At 42.8% G+C, this 15,511-nt stretch overlaps 1 protein-coding gene across 5 annotated transcripts in view; it reads right to left on the reverse strand.

Moving 5' to 3' along the window:
- Positions 1-15,511, reverse strand: part of SLC17A1 (solute carrier family 17 member 1) — a 74,610-nt gene that overhangs the window by 34,659 nt on the left and 24,440 nt on the right. For 2 of the 5 annotated variants that reach the window (XM_046005014.1, XM_046005013.1), the window contains exons 10-11: positions 15,397-15,487; positions 9,730-9,869 (exon numbers count right to left, since the gene is read on the reverse strand). In XM_046005014.1, the coding sequence (XP_045860970.1) occupies positions 9,732-9,869; positions 15,397-15,487 (229 nt within the window). In that variant the 3' untranslated portion in view covers positions 9,730-9,731. Of the gene's footprint in view, positions 1-2,726; positions 3,067-9,729; positions 9,870-15,396; positions 15,488-15,511 lie in introns of those variants that run through there. The other 3 variants (XM_046005010.1, XM_046005012.1, XM_046005011.1) reach the window with 3 other exon arrangements.

Below are 15,511 nucleotides of genomic sequence, written 5' to 3' on the forward strand. Positions count from 1 at the left end.
TCCTTTTGGCTGTTCCTAAGTTGTATCCTTTATAATAAAGCAGTAGTAATAGTAAGCAAATTGTTTTCCTGCATTCTGTGAATCATTCTAGCAAATTATCAAATGTGAGGGGAGAGGGGTCATGGGAACCCCCAATTTTGTAGCTAAATCAAACAGAAGTGTGAGTACCTTGGGTACCCACTACTTTAACTGGTGTCTGGGTGGGGGCAGCCTTGGGGGATGGAGCCCTTCACCTGTGGGGTCTGCACTAATCCCAGGGAGTTAGTGTCAGAATCGACTCACACGGCACCTGGCTGGAGTCCCCCAGTGAAAGAGAGAACTGTCTGGTGTTGGAAAACCCACACATTTGTTGTCAGAAGTGTTCAGGACAGAAATCCCTTTTGTTTAGTTGTCCTGGCAAAAGCATGAGGGGACAGAGGACAGTTTCTCACCACAGCAAAAAAGGAAGCTGGAACCATGGGAGTGAGGACAGGGGATCACAAGAGGAATTATGTCCAAACAACCAGATGACGAACGCTGAGAGCTACCTTCCAAAGAGAGCCCCAAACAATGGAAGCCGCAGTGTACACAATGCAAAGTCCTAGGCCAGGAAGTCAGAGCAAGTCAAGCTGACCTCACATTTACGGAGGATGGACAAAGGATACCCAGGAGAAAAATACCAAGGAGGGAAAAACGATGAAGCTTGAATCCACTGCATACAGAGAAAGGCTCATGTTTGCCACTAGTGGCAGTGGGGTAAGGAAACGTGGGCCCTTTCAGAGAATTTGCTTTCCGTGGACGACGGTGTAGGAATCAGAGTGGCCTCTGGAAGGTGCGGGGCGCTCGGACATGCCCTGGCCATCACTTTTCCCAGCCACTTACTTTCTTGCCATCGTGATCTCTGCTCCCCATCTTGTTTGTGGATCCCTGCAGATACCTCACACCTCAGGGACCAGACATCTGCCCTCCTGGTGTCACAGCTGCTCCTCTGACCGCTGGAATCCTGCCTACCTTCAGTGAGCCTCACTCCACAGTCGCCTCATTCACTTACCAGTTCTTCCTAACGTGTGTGTGCAAGACTCACGCTGGCTTGACTCCACTCCACAGTCTGCAGGGTGTGTGCGGTGTGTCCGCTTTCATTAATCCCCCAGGTGGGGAGGATCAGGATCATGAAACACAGCAGCAGCACTGAGCAGCGGGAAATGAGTATTGATAAAGATATAACATGCGTTCCTAGCAGAGGCCGAAGTCAGACCCAGCTTCAGGGAAGACAATGTCTCAGGAGAGTGGATGACACAAAGACATGTGGATGATGACTGTAGGAAAGGAAATATAAAGGGGTCCACAGGTGAGGGGTAAATGGATTATCTGCCATAGGGGATACACCTGACAAGACCCAGACACCAAACGGGCATAGGGCAACTCCCAGGTTTTGGTTTGGTACTGTCCAGATGGAGATGCCTAGGAGACGGAGATCATACCCAAGTGAAGAAGACAGGAAGGAAAGTAGACACGTGGGAGATCTGGGCTTCACGTGTAAATCTAGGAAGCTTCTAGATACAGGCAGTGATTGAAATGCTTAGCACAGTGGAGGCTGTCCCGGGCAAAAGGATGGCGTAGGGAGGGAACGCCTGTCGAGAACCTTACAGAAGTCCCAACACTGAATGGCCAGCCTGGGGGATCATTAGCCTTTTTAAGAAAAAGGAAAAAAGAAGAGACCAGAAAGAGAGAAGGAAAACCAAGAGAATATGGTGCTTCGAGAGGGAAGAGAGACATGTTTCAAAAAGGAGTGGAGCAGGAAAGGAGCTTAAAGTGAGCATGATTCAAACCTGGGGAAGAAACGAAGTGGACTCTTGAACACACACGAGCGCGGTTCCTGAGAAGGCTGAGGGTTCGGGAGGAACCTGGGCCCGAAGCCCAGTTGGGTGGATGACTGGAGATGCGTGAGGGCCTCTCCTGCCCTCTCACAGCCAGCTCAAGACCACGTCCTGCCTTCAGGGCACCTCCAACACCTCCCCTAGTTCCTCCCTCTACCCCCAGCCCCCACCTCGGTTCATTTAGGACAGTTCCCTCCACCCCATCTGACTACAGACTCTGGAATTGCGGGAACCACGACACATACTACTTTGTAGTGTCTTAAACACAACAACCACCTTGTCTTGCACACAGTATCAATATATTTGTGCGTGTGTGTGTGTTGGTGTTCAATCACTGTGTGCCTCAGTGCCAGGCCTGTGGTGGTGTGGAAGACCAGTTAGAGAAGAAATGGCTGAGAAGGTAAAGGACCCAATTCTTCTTTAATTTCCTTTGCTTTTCAGAACATAGCATTATCTAAACCTACCAAATCCCTTCCTTATCCCATCTGGTGTTGAGACTGAGAGATTGGGTCTCTCCATTCCATGTCTCCAACAATCACAGAGCCAACCCCAGGCCCTAAGCAGCGAGGATCACGGGGTTCGCCCATCAGGGCAGAGGCTCATACTTGCTTCTGAACGAACCCTGTTGGCATGTAATTCTGCTCCTTTCCTTCAGTGGACTCTTCTGGTTTTTCCTCATCTATCACTTTTCATTGCTTCTAGAAACAAGTTTGATTCCTCCCCAGGGCCTGATGAGTACAGTTTCCCCCAAATGGCTCACTTAAAGTACAGAAACCTTCTCAGACTTCCCACTGACCCACACATTGACAACACAGAGGACTGAATGCTGAAAAGTGGGGAAAGGGTCTTTCAGAAAATCTTAGAATAAAATTGATTTTCTTGCACTTGTTTATTGGTTGACTCAGCAATCATTTATAAAGCAAAGAATGTGGATGGAAGATGAAAAAAATCCACATTTAAAATTCAGACCTGCTAGCTGGTACAAACAATATATGGTACAAAAGAGATGCACACGGGGCGTGGGGTGGGACCTCCCAGGAAGGTGCACGCCATCTTCTTCCTTGGGCCGCTTACTGCCCCTCAGTCCCAGCTCCGGGGCTGGTCCCTCTTCCCTTCAATGAGGAGGTCAGTCCCAGGCTCTCCCAGGGTTCTGCTTTACACGAAGTTTGGTAGAGAAAGAAAAAGTGCACACAAATGTCACTGGTGAGTCCTGGCGGATAAAGGAAAGCTTTCAGAACAATTCAAAGCACCAAGTGTATTTTTCTCCAGCTATCTTCCTTGTCCTGATGACAGCTTATCCCAGGCATGTGCTACTCTGTTCTCCTCCTGACATAAAAATAAATATGACTGGTGAACAATTCCAACATCGTGCTAGGTCCAGGCACACAGCATGAGACCGTCCATCCCCTGCTCCCTGTCTCTGCCGTGTCCGGAAACATTGGGCAGCTTGGACTTTGCAGCTGAAGCCGTCTTATACTGCTGCCCTCTCTTACTGATATGAATACGTGTTATCCACAGCAACAATAAGGTACAGTCTGTGTACTTTGGCAAATGCCTATTTTGTGAAAAAAAGACTTCCGTTTGTGCCTCCACACACTCTGGACCTGCTCGGACGCACCCCGGCCTTTCAAAGAACAAACTGCCAGAGCCCGTGCCGACTGGCAGACCGGACTGCAACCCAGCTTCACCTGGTTACAAAATCCAGAAAGGGCAAGTGTTCTAGACACATCCTTCCTCTGCCTGACAGACGAGTCTAGGGCTGCCCAGCAGGCCGGGATGAGGAGTGTTGGAAGCCACGGGAGGTCAGGACTGTTGGGACAGGACAGCCTGGCATAACGTGCTGAAGTCTGACCAGGGGTGTGGACCATGTCTGCGCTGGCTGACAGCCTGGCACAGGGTCTGGAGGTGACGCAGGTGAGGAAGGCTAATGTCCATGAGCACCAGTTAGCCATCCCAGGTGACCCTCCCATGGGCCAACCCCCTTCCTGTTTTCTGTAATTCTTCACCTGTCTGACTCTCCTGAGCCCCTATTTTTCCCCTCTCCTTATTCCCTTGTCCTCCCTTTAAAATGCCCCTCACCTCTGTATGAATAAAAATTTGAGTTCGGATCTCTCTAGACTCATTTCCTTTTTGTAACAGTATATGGCTGATTAAAATCTGTCCTTACCACTTTAAATAGCGTCTAGCTTTGTTCTTCTTGGATATTAGGGTAGAATGTCAGCACCCAAGAGAGATGAAGAGGGTTTCCATGGTCCAGGAGGGGTGCCCCAGGGTAATGGTGCCAGAGCATGGGAAAGAAAGCAGGGAAGAATATACAATGGGGAAAAGACCCTCACTTCAATAAATGGTGCTGGGAAAACAGGACAGCTACATGCAAAAAAATGAAACCGGACCACTTTCTTATCCCATATACAACATAGATTCAAAATAGATTAAAGACTTAAATGTAAGATCTAAAACCGTAGAATTCCTAGAAAAAGACATAGGCAAAAGGTTCTCTGTCATCGGTCTTAGCAATATTTTTTAAAATCTGTCTCCTCAGGCAAGGGAAACAAAAGCAAAAATAAACAAATGGGACGATATCACACTAAAAAGCTTTTACACAGTGAAGAAAACTACCAACAAACAAAAGAGGCAACCTACTGAGTAGAAGATATTCACAAATGACATATCTGATAGGAAGTAAACACCCAAAATACATGAAGAATTCATACAATGCAATATGTTTTTTAAAAAACTAGGAATCCAATTAAAAAACAGGCAGAGGACCTGAACAGACATTTCTCTAAAGACATCCAGATGGCCAGGAGACACATGAAAGATGTTCAACATCACTGCTCATCAGTGAAATGCAAAACAAAACTATAGCGAGGTATTACAGCATAACTGTCAGACTGGCTATGATCAAAAAGATAAGAGATAACAGATACTGAAAAGAATGTGGATGGGAAAAAAGCCTCATGCATTGTTGGTGGAAATGCAAATTGGCACAGTCTCTACGAAAACAGTACAGCAGTCCCTCAAAAAATTAAAATAGAACTATCACAGGGGCTTCTGGGTGACTCAGTTAGTTGGGCATCTGACTCTTAATCTCAGCTCAGGTCTTGATCTCAGAGTCATGCGTTCAGGCCCCATGCTGGGGTCCATGCTAAAGAAACAAACAAACAAACAAAACAAAATAAATAAATAAACAAACAAGCAAACAAAGAATAGAACTATCACAGACTCCAGCAATTCTATTTTGAGGTATTTACCTGAAGAAAATGAAAACACCAATTCAAAAAGACACATGCATCCTTATGATTTGTAGCGTTATTTACAACAGCCAAGATATGGAAACAGCCCAAATGTCCATTGACAGACAAATGGATAAAGAAGATACGGCATATTTACACAACAGGATATTACTCAGCTATAAAAAAGAATGAAATCTTGTCATTTGTAACAATGGGGACGGAGCTAGACGCTAAATGAAATTAAGCCAGGCTGAGAAAGACAAACACCAAATGATTTCACATATCTGTGGAATCTGAAAAACAAAACAAGCCAACCAACACCACAAAAGAGAACCAGATTCAGAGATACGGAGAACAAGTGATGGTTGCCAGAGGGAAGGAAGGTGGAGGGATGGAAGAAACAGGTAAATGGAATTCAGAGGGATGATCTTCCAGTTATAAAATAAATAAGACGGAGGGATATAATGTACTGTATAGAGAATATAAGAATAATATTGTAACAATTTTATATGGAGACAGATCGCAACTATGCCGTGACCATTTTGGAATGTACATATATATCAAGTCACTACATTTTTTTTGAATCATATGCTTCATACCTTAAACTAATACAACATTGTATGTCAATTATTCCTCATAAAAAATTATATAGATAAAAATAAACAACTGACTTACTAGAGTAAAACTAGAAGGGGCATCTGGGTGGCTCGGTCAGTTAAGTGTCTGCCTTTGGCTCAAGTCATGATCTCATGGACCTGGGATCGAGCCCCACGTTGGGCTCCCTACTCAGTGTGGAGCCTGCTTCTCCTGCTCCCTCTGCCCCTCCTCCTGCCCATGCTCTCTCTCTCTCTCAAATAAAGAAATAAAATATTGAAAAAAGAATAAAACTAGAGCATATGTATTTAAAGGCATAAAGAATAAAAGGATACTAACATTAATCTATTATTTAAATTTGTTCTGGAAATTCTAAGGGCCATGAGTCCAGAAGGGGGGAAAAAAAGAGAAAATATCAAAAGGGAGGAAAGAAAATTATTATTATTATTATTTGCAAATAATGTGATTATCTACCTAGAAACTAGAGAATTAACTCCCAAACCATCCGAAGGAGACAGCTTAGCTACAAGTTAAATTTTTCAGTTAAAAAATAAATATATTCAAACAATACCTTCCCTACATCCCAGCCCAAATATGTAAGAAATTACAATAAATAAAAACACATTCAGGAACTATAAATTAAATTTTGTTAAGAAATGTGTACTAAATACAGGAAGGAAAGTGCAGCACTGGACTCCAAAACTGAACCCATATTCATCATGGCGGGGGGGACGGTCTCGATATGTACTCTTAAGGGAGAATGTGCTGGTCCAGGGAACTTAGCTTCTCCCAAACAGATTTAGTGCAATCTAATGCAATTAAATTGCAATTTGGTGCCATTTAAATACTGCAGTTCAGCCTTTATTATAATGGCCCAATGATTAGAAACTTTCCCAGGAGAATAAACAGCTGATATTATACAATATCATCTTCAAAAATACAAATGAAAAATGTTTGGTCTGGTATTTACATATATTAAAAATTTAAACCCATCTATATATATATATTTTTAAAAGATTTTATTTATTTATTAGTCAGAGAGAGAGAGAGAGACAGCACGGGCAGACAGAGTGGCAGGCAGAGGCAAAGGGCAAAGCAGGCTCCATGCCGAGTAAGGAGCCCGATGTGGGACTCGATCCCAGGACACTAGGATCATGACCTGAGCGGAAGGCAGCCGCTTAACCAACTGAGCCACCCAGGCATCCCATAAACCCATCAATATATTACACAACAGGTCCCAGTACCATCAGATCTTAAACTCTGTATTAAGCCCAGAAACACATATAAATACATATAAGTTTGTTTTACCAAAAGTTGGTATTTTAAGTCAGAGGAACAAATGTGAAGTATTTTAAAAAAAAATGATGTGGTTAAAACTCACTGGTTTGGGAAACAAATCCAAATCCCTACTTCAGCTGTCCACTAAACATCTGTAAGTGAAGTAAAGACGGTAAAGAAACCATCAATCCCCAGGAACTCTTCTTTCCCTGCTTTCCCCTCTGTGTGAGCTCGGACTCCTTGATGGTGGCAAGGCCGGGGCGCTGCCCTAATTGGCTGACACAGCGATTTCCAAAGCTTGTGGGAGTAATACAGAGGAGTCTGCAATCACCCTTTGTACACCTGAAACTAATACAACCTCGATGCTAACTCTACTGGAATTAAAATTTAAAAAAAAAATAAAAAGGAAAGAAAAGTCAAAGTAAAAAGCTTGCAGGAGCTTAAACTCTGCCAACAGTCCTCAGTATCCTGCTGGGCGATATGCCAGGTGGCTGACAGTGTCAGAGGGAGAAGACACAGGACCGAGTTCACCCATGGGAGCCCTGGCGAGGGGAGCCTTTTCTGTCCCTCCAGTGGCTTCACTTTGTCCCCGGCTTCAGAGACAGCTGCAGAACAGCACCTCCTATTTCTGTTTACAGACCCCAACACATTCACCGCAATCTACTGGTCCAATAAAATCCGTACATATCGACAACACATAACACGCGAAACTTTAGAAGATTCCAGGCTCACAGAACTCTGCCTTGTCATGGGCAAACTCTCTAGCCCAGTTTTTTGTTCTGTAGACCACGGGACAGCCTCACGGACAAGGCTCACCCCGCAGTACCAACAGTATCTAAAATCCTGTGCTGTCTTCGGAAGGTGCGCATTCCCCAACCCCCTAAAAAGGCAACTTCAACAAGAGGAAACAAGGAAAACCAGGGAACCACCTTAGGCCAGAACCTACAAGGGCTATATGCTAATTTTGAGACAAGGACCCAAAGAGAAGGTGACTGTCAACTCACAGCTGCCTGCCGGACTCCTGAGCTCGGCTCCTTCCTGGGGGGTTAGCTGGAGAGGGACCCTCGTCCGAGCGAGGGCTGTGGTGCTCAGTCAGCGAGCATGGAACCCCCGCCCACCGCCCGCCTGCCATTCAGCTGCCCAGACTCTTTGGCCGCATGCGCTCTGGGCCGGCGAGGGGGAGACGCCTGACTAAGACTCCGCCCTTTCCGGTTTGCCCCGCAGCTTCTCCAATCAAGACCCGCGGCTGAGGTAGACCAACCGGAACAACGTGTCCGCCTGGACCCGGGACTCACGGACGATGCTGCAAACCGTTAAACACGCAGGTTGTTGAAGAAACCTTCCATTCTCCTCTCAGTGCAGACAGACTCAGAGCGGGGGGCCATGGGAGACGCTTCCTGAGCCACCCCGCTCCCTGAAAGGCCACCAAGGTAAGCGAGAGACGGGAAATTGCCCCCGGGGGGCTGTGTGGGGAATTACAAAGTGAGGCCGACTCGTCCCAGCGGGAGAGAAGTTACTAGAAAAGTCAGTGTGTTCACCGGTGCCTGCTGATGAAAAATGGAGGCATTTTCAAAGATTTCACCAGAGCCTGGAAACACAACCAGCATTTAACATATGCCGCAAACCGGAGTTACTAGCGGCTGGCCAGGGGGCAGGCGTGGGAGGACCACAGAGATGCGGAGGACACTGTTTGGAGGGGAGAGGAAATCAAATGACAGAACATGCAGTCTGTAAGGGTAACACAAGTTTAAGCTGTTGGCTTAAACTCTGCAAAAGAGGCAGCTCTCAGAGTGGGTGAAATATTTGTAAGAAACATGTATTAAGTGAAATGACTCAGGAAGGTAAATTTAAAGTGAAAGTCTGTACCTGAGAATCTGGAACCAGCACACACACAAATTTGAGATCATTTCCTGACGTGAAGGCAGGTGCTTAACTATCTGAGCCACGCACGTGCCCCCCTGTCCCTCGGATTTAGTTCTCATCCTCCTGCATTCTGTGGTGTATTTCTTACAAAACAGTAGCTGTCTTCCCAGGCTTGATTGCACCCAGTTGGTGTTCACAGAAAGACCTTGGTGGTGGTGTGTTCTTTCATCAGGATGTACACAATATGTCTGAATCTCTCTCTGTGATGTTAACAGCTGTTGATTCGCAAATCTGGATCCCTTCATTCCCTGCAGTTTGCAAACTGAGGATATTCTACCAAGACCAATTCTTATTTCTGTATTAGCTGAGATAATCCTACAAAGAGACACATCTACTCTTTATTTACCACAGAGTTTCAGGAAGAAAGGCACAATACTGGATTCTCTTTCGACCTTTAATGGACCCTTTGTTTCCGGTATTCATTCTAGTCGGGGTCAAATCCGTGGGTAAATTCTCAGACCTCATGCGGTTTGATCCCTTGGTAGTGTTTGCCAGGGGTTCTCAGGCGCGCCTTTTTCATTTCTTTTCTGAGCTAGCACATTTCTTCCAACGTTCTCCCTGCTCCATCAAGCGTCCTTCCCATCCCCTCGAAAGCGTCCCCTTGTCAGAGGCCCTGACTCCCAAATTTCTATGTCCTGGACCCACTCTCTCCCCAGAATCCCAGAGCACCTCCTCCTCGGGGCTGAATGTCCATCAGGACACCAGAGAGTTTTAGACTTGACATGGTCCCCTTCTTCCCCCAAATCTGAACTTTTCCTCACCTTAGTACCCTGTCACCCTCAACCCCACCCTATCCTGCACCCCCAGTTTCAAAATCTGACCTCAAGCTGATCACCGCTTACCTTTAGAGGCGTGTGTGTTCTTGTCTGTCTTTAGCCCAGTCCTGAATTTCTGCTTTTCCAAACACGAGACAAAAAAGTAGGCATATCACGTCAATGACTGCCATCAGGAAGAAAATTTTGAACCAGGCAGATTCTGGATCCTGAGGAATTATAGTGCAAAGTGATTATAAATTAATGGGCTTGAGGTATGTTGTAACACTTCTGGTATAATATTAAAAATAGTATAGGTTCAACACAGGTCACTTAATAGACATGGAAAAACACGCTCATAAGGAGCAAAAAATTGATAATTTCACTCTATAAAGATAACTATCATTTATCTTTCTATTTTTTAAAAAGATGTATTTGAGAAAGAGAGGGAACATGTGGGTGGGGGGAGGTGCAGAGAGAGAGGGACAAGCCAGCTCCTCACTGAGCTCAGAGCGGGACATGGGGCTCTGATTCCAGGACCCTGACGTCATGACCTGAGTTGAAATCAAGAGTCAGATGCCTAGCCAACCAAGCCACCCAGGTACCCTCTGTCTTTCTACTTTTTTTTTTTTTTAAATTTTATTTATTTATTTGACAGAGAGAGAGATCACAAGTAGGCAGAGAGGCAGGCAGAGAGAGAGGAGGAAGCAGGCTCCCTGCGGAGCAGAGAGCCCGATGTGGGGCTTGATCCCAGGACCCTGAGATCATGACCTGAGCCGAAGGCAGCGGCTTAATCCACTGAGCCACCCAGGCGCCCCTGTCTTTCTACTTTTTGATTTATGTCTATGTACATATAATTTTTCATGTATAAAAATAACATTATAATGTACATAGTGCTGAAGCCAGAAATGCATTGGTTTTTTATTTAGAAATATAAACATGTTTGCATATCAAGAAATATTTGGCTATATCATAACCTTTATGACTGATTAGTAATCCAGACTTTAGATTTATAAAATTTGTAAAACATCCCTTCTTTCTTTACATTTAAATTGTTTTTCACTTTTTGCAGCTATAAATCTGAATATCTTGGTAGTTAATTACATATCCATCAATGCTTTTGAATAAAATTTATCAAATACCTTTTCCTTATATATAACATTTTCTCTTTAACCCTACCAATGTGATCAGTTTCATTAATAGATTTTGTAATATTGAGCCACTTTTACTTTCCTAGACAATGCCTTAGTTAATCATGGTGTCATAGGCTGGTAGAGTCTGCACACTGGTGATTTATTTCATTTTGCATCTATATTCAAAGATGACATTGAATTTTAATTATGTCTGAGATTTGTTTACCATTTTGCTTTTTACCTTTTTTATCAGCCCAGATTAAATTTTATGTAGTTAAATGTATAATGCATCGTGATTGGGTTTAAGGTGTCTGGTACCAAGCTTTTGAAGGATGTCCAACCCAAAGTTTATCTAATTACTAAGTCTTGTTTTACTTTAGTATCTTCTTTGTTTCCTTTCTTCACTTACATTTTTTACCATCTAGAATTAATTTTGGGGTCAGAGTATAATTGTATTTTTGTATTTTTATATAAATAAGATATAATTGTATTTTTCTACAAGTGGACTTCCCACTATGTTTTTTAAAAAAATAAATCCATCTCCTCTGGTTTGAAATGAAGCTTTATCATACAGAATGTATTTTTTTGGAACTTGGATCAAATCATCATCAGTTTTATTTAAAATATAATTAAGAGTACAGGTGCCTGGGTGACTCAGTCAAACTTAGTTTGACTCTTGATTTCTGCTCAGGTCATGATCTCAGGGTTGTGAGATCAAGTCCCACAAATGGCTCCATGCGGGGTGTGGAGCCTGCTTAAGATTCTCTCTCTCCCTCTCCCTCTGCCCCTCTCCACTCCTACTTGCTCTCTCTTTCAAAAAGAAAATTAAAAATTGGAAAAACAAAATGTAATTAAGAGTAGACATTGAAAAAGTAAAATAATGTTTCCTTCAGCTAAGACATTAAATATATTTAATTATAGCGATTTCTCTAAAACATGCCAAGCTTGACAGGTCATTGGCAAACAGAAAGTCAAGAAAAGGACCAAGATGTGCCCAGAAATTTAATGATAAATAATAGTTTTCAATACTTTTAAGTTAATAGAATTCATTGTGATTTGGACCTGAACTCCAACATAAAAACTTGATATGCCTCCCTCTTCATCCAGTTTTACTGTGTTGCTTTAAAAGGTGTGCAGTTTCCTTCATATGGAGTTTCCACAGTTTTCAGTGTTTTTCCCCCATAGGTACTTTGTTTTTTTATTTTTTATTTTTTTTAATTTTTTTTTCAGCACCCCATAGGTACTTTGTAATATTGGTTGATACTGTGGTTTAGATATTTATATGATGTAATATCTTAACTTTGATTCCCCGCCCCGACGGTCTGTTCTCTGTGTATAATGTTACTTTGTTCTTCTGCATTCACATTGTATATACCTGTAACTTACTTTTCTTGACCAATTGTGTTAGATAGACATTTAAAAGGGTATACAAATAATGATATTAATTTCTGTTACAGGTTGAATACATGAGTGTCTGGCTCTTGCACCCATGATGTGTTTTGGTCAGCCCCTAAGCCCCATGAGGTTTCTGTGTCATTTTTGCCATTTATAGCTGGAGTCACCAGGACGTAGAGAAATGTTTCTGGGGTCTCATACCTCATAAGTAGTGGAGTTGAGATTTGGAATACACACCGAATATATTTTTATGAATATGAATATATTTGTATATTAATATATATATTCATATATATATAAATGAATATATATATCCAGTTTTCCCAGATTTTTAGCATAGAGTTGTTCTTAATGTTCTTAGCTTTTAATCTATGTCTCCAAACAAAATGAGCCACCCGGGCACCTCTGCTCTGCCTTAGCCACTGGGAGTGCCTAGAAGACGAGCTCTCCCCAGTTAGCCCAGTGGCTGACTGGAGACGGATCTACGAGCTGAGAAGGGAAGACCTCTATAGTTTTGGCTGCTGGGGTTTGGGGTTGTTAGCAGTGCCGCTGTGTCTGTCTAATTCATCCAGTGGATTCCTAATTTTGTTTGTACAGTTTTCCATTTTCAAACTTCAGTTTTAGTCCTTTTTTCCTCACATATTCTATGTGACTTCCTGTAGTCGGAGCCTCCTACAGAAACTTCCAAGCTTCACTTATCCTTCCCTGTGCAGTGCACGCGAGCTGTTGGTACCAGTTGTCTTTGGGGTCCCCGTTCTCCTGCCACTGTTGTTTGCTCTTTGTTCTGCCACTTTTCCCCGCTTTTGCTGTGTCTCTTTCACGTGCCTGGTTATCTTTTGTTGTGTGCAGGAGATTGCACTTAAAAAAACTATTTCTAGGGACAGTCGGGTTGGTGATGCCTTTGCCCGAAAGTGCTGTTTTTGATGGCTTCCTCAGACTCCTCTGGGACACTGGTAAGTCTGAAGCCCCTTAAAGTCAGGTTGGCTATGTTCCGGTCTGCCCTAATGACTCAGAGCAGGCCGAGTGAGGACTGGTGTATTCCTCTTCACCTTTACTCCTTCCATGCAACTCTTGGAAGGTCTCGGGCTAAAACAAGAGTTAATATATCAGGGTCCTTGTGCTTGGCAGGTCCTCAAAAGCTGCCCCAAAATCTGCTTTCCTCAGCCCAGTGGAAAATACCCTATAGTCTTTTGCATAATTCTTTCAGTTTCTGGCTTCTCCTACATCTTGCCTGTTAAAGTTTTTCATCTCTCTGGTTCTCTGAAGCTTCACAGAAGACTCTCAACATTTTTCCAACCTTGTAAATTGCTTTTACTAAGAGAATTGGCCCAAATCACTTACTCTCATCAGTGGAATCAGAAACTTCACTAATTCTCTTGTTAGCTGTATTTCATATGAAACTTTTTATTTTGATTTTTTAAATTTTTTATTGCCAGAGGATAGATTTAGTTTTTTGTCAGATCTTATACCTCTTATTTATATTTGCAATCCTCTTTTTGGCTTTAAACATCTGCATAGATTTCCAGTAACTCTGAGTATCTGATGCTAAGGTTCTTTTATCCTCTCACATGACACCTTATTTCTTCACGTGTTTGTTATTTGATTGACTGTAAAATCATTCTCACTAAACCTTTATGCATGAGAAAACCCTAGAGTATGAATTTAGGGTGAGTTTCTCCAGAAAAATCTTACTTGCTTCTACTAGACCTTGGCGGACTACTCGAAATTCAATGCTGGGCTTACAGCGTTGGAAATAGAGTTTGAATTTGGGCCTCAAACCTTTGTGAAAATTGCATTGTTCCAGATGTCCAGAAGAGTCTTTATTCGGTTTTTCCTCTCCCTTTGAAGCTGAGGCTGAGACAGACAAATTTCCTTACTGGGCAGAGATAGTTTTGGGCTATCTGGAGGTATATTTCCTCCCACCTTGTGGAAGTCAGCAGAGAAGTTAGCTCATCTCACAACTTTTGGAAGTCCACTCAGCACATGCAAGTGAATTAAATGGAAGAACAAGCTGAGTGGGCCCTATACTGAGGAGGAGAAATCAGCTTGGTCTCTTGGAACACTGCTTTTCTATTGAGACCACTTCTCGGACCAGGGGGATTCCATGGTTATAGTGATTTTCGTGCCTTTCTGATACCATAAGTACATGGAACATGATGGTGGCAGGTGTCCTTCTTTAGGAAATTTGGCTGTGGTGAATGCAAACCATCTCTCCTTAGCCCAAGTCATAGATAAGGAGCATGTGGAAGAATTGTGTAGACATTGCTACTTCTCAGCTCATAGCTTTTCCTCCAATAAACCAAGTTTGCCTGTAAGCTACATGGTACTGTGGTGTGAAGGTATAGTCTTTTGTGATTACAGATTTTTGCCAGCATTTCCAATCTGACTTTTGTTTGTTTGTTTTTTGTTTGTTTTGTCTTGTGAGTGGTTTGGGGATATTATCTCTTATTCTTGGTTTGTTCATCAGAGCTGAAGCGGCAGATCGCCCAGCAAGGGCTGTTGCACCCGGAAGAGCACAGGGCTTCATCGAGCTTTGACCTCTCTGGGATCAAGCTCTTCCTTCATTAGTCATCTCTGAAATTTTCTTTTACATCTTTTTCAAGATCAGGTATGCACTGAAAATGATTGTTTCAATTTGTTAGGGCATTTTGATATCCTTAAGAGAAGGATTTCAGGTAACCTTGTCCAGGACACTTGTTGAAACACAAGCTGGCCTTTATTTATTTATTTATTTTGCCTTTGTTTACTTTTTATTTATTTTTTTAATTTTATTTTATTTTTTCAGTGTTCTAAGATTCATTGTTTATGCACCATACCCAGTACTCCTTTAGAGAAGGGTTTCTTTTCATCTCTAATTCTATTTGCTCCTGATTTTTCATTCCTTTTCTAACAAAACTGTATCTTGTTACTTATATTACCATTCACCTAGCCAAATTCCTGCTTGGATCAAGCCACATGCTCACTGTTAAAGATCACAGAGGTCCATTTCTGTTCCCAAGACCAATGACTAAAATGTTCCCAGCACAATTACTTGATATCCAATGAGAAAGAAATTACATTATCTATCGATTTGGAGGGATGCCTGATCTGACTAAGGTTAATGTGAGCGAATATCTCATTACTCATCTCCTGCTGATGTCACATCTACAATTGTTTGTATCTATATTGCTTTCTTTCTCTGTATAAGTAATATTAGAAAAGCAACCACCCATGCCTGGAGCTTTCTTACCTGATTAAGGATCACGCCACACAGAGTAGAAGAAGTTAGTCCTCCTATCATCCCAATTAAAGTTGTAACTCCTTTAAGAAATCCGTAATAACTATGCAAAAAAGAATTGACAGGA

The sequence above is a fragment of the Meles meles genome, chromosome 5 (genome assembly GCF_922984935.1).
Source record: "Meles meles chromosome 5, mMelMel3.1 paternal haplotype, whole genome shotgun sequence".
Lineage (NCBI taxonomy): Eukaryota > Metazoa > Chordata > Mammalia > Carnivora > Mustelidae > Meles > Meles meles.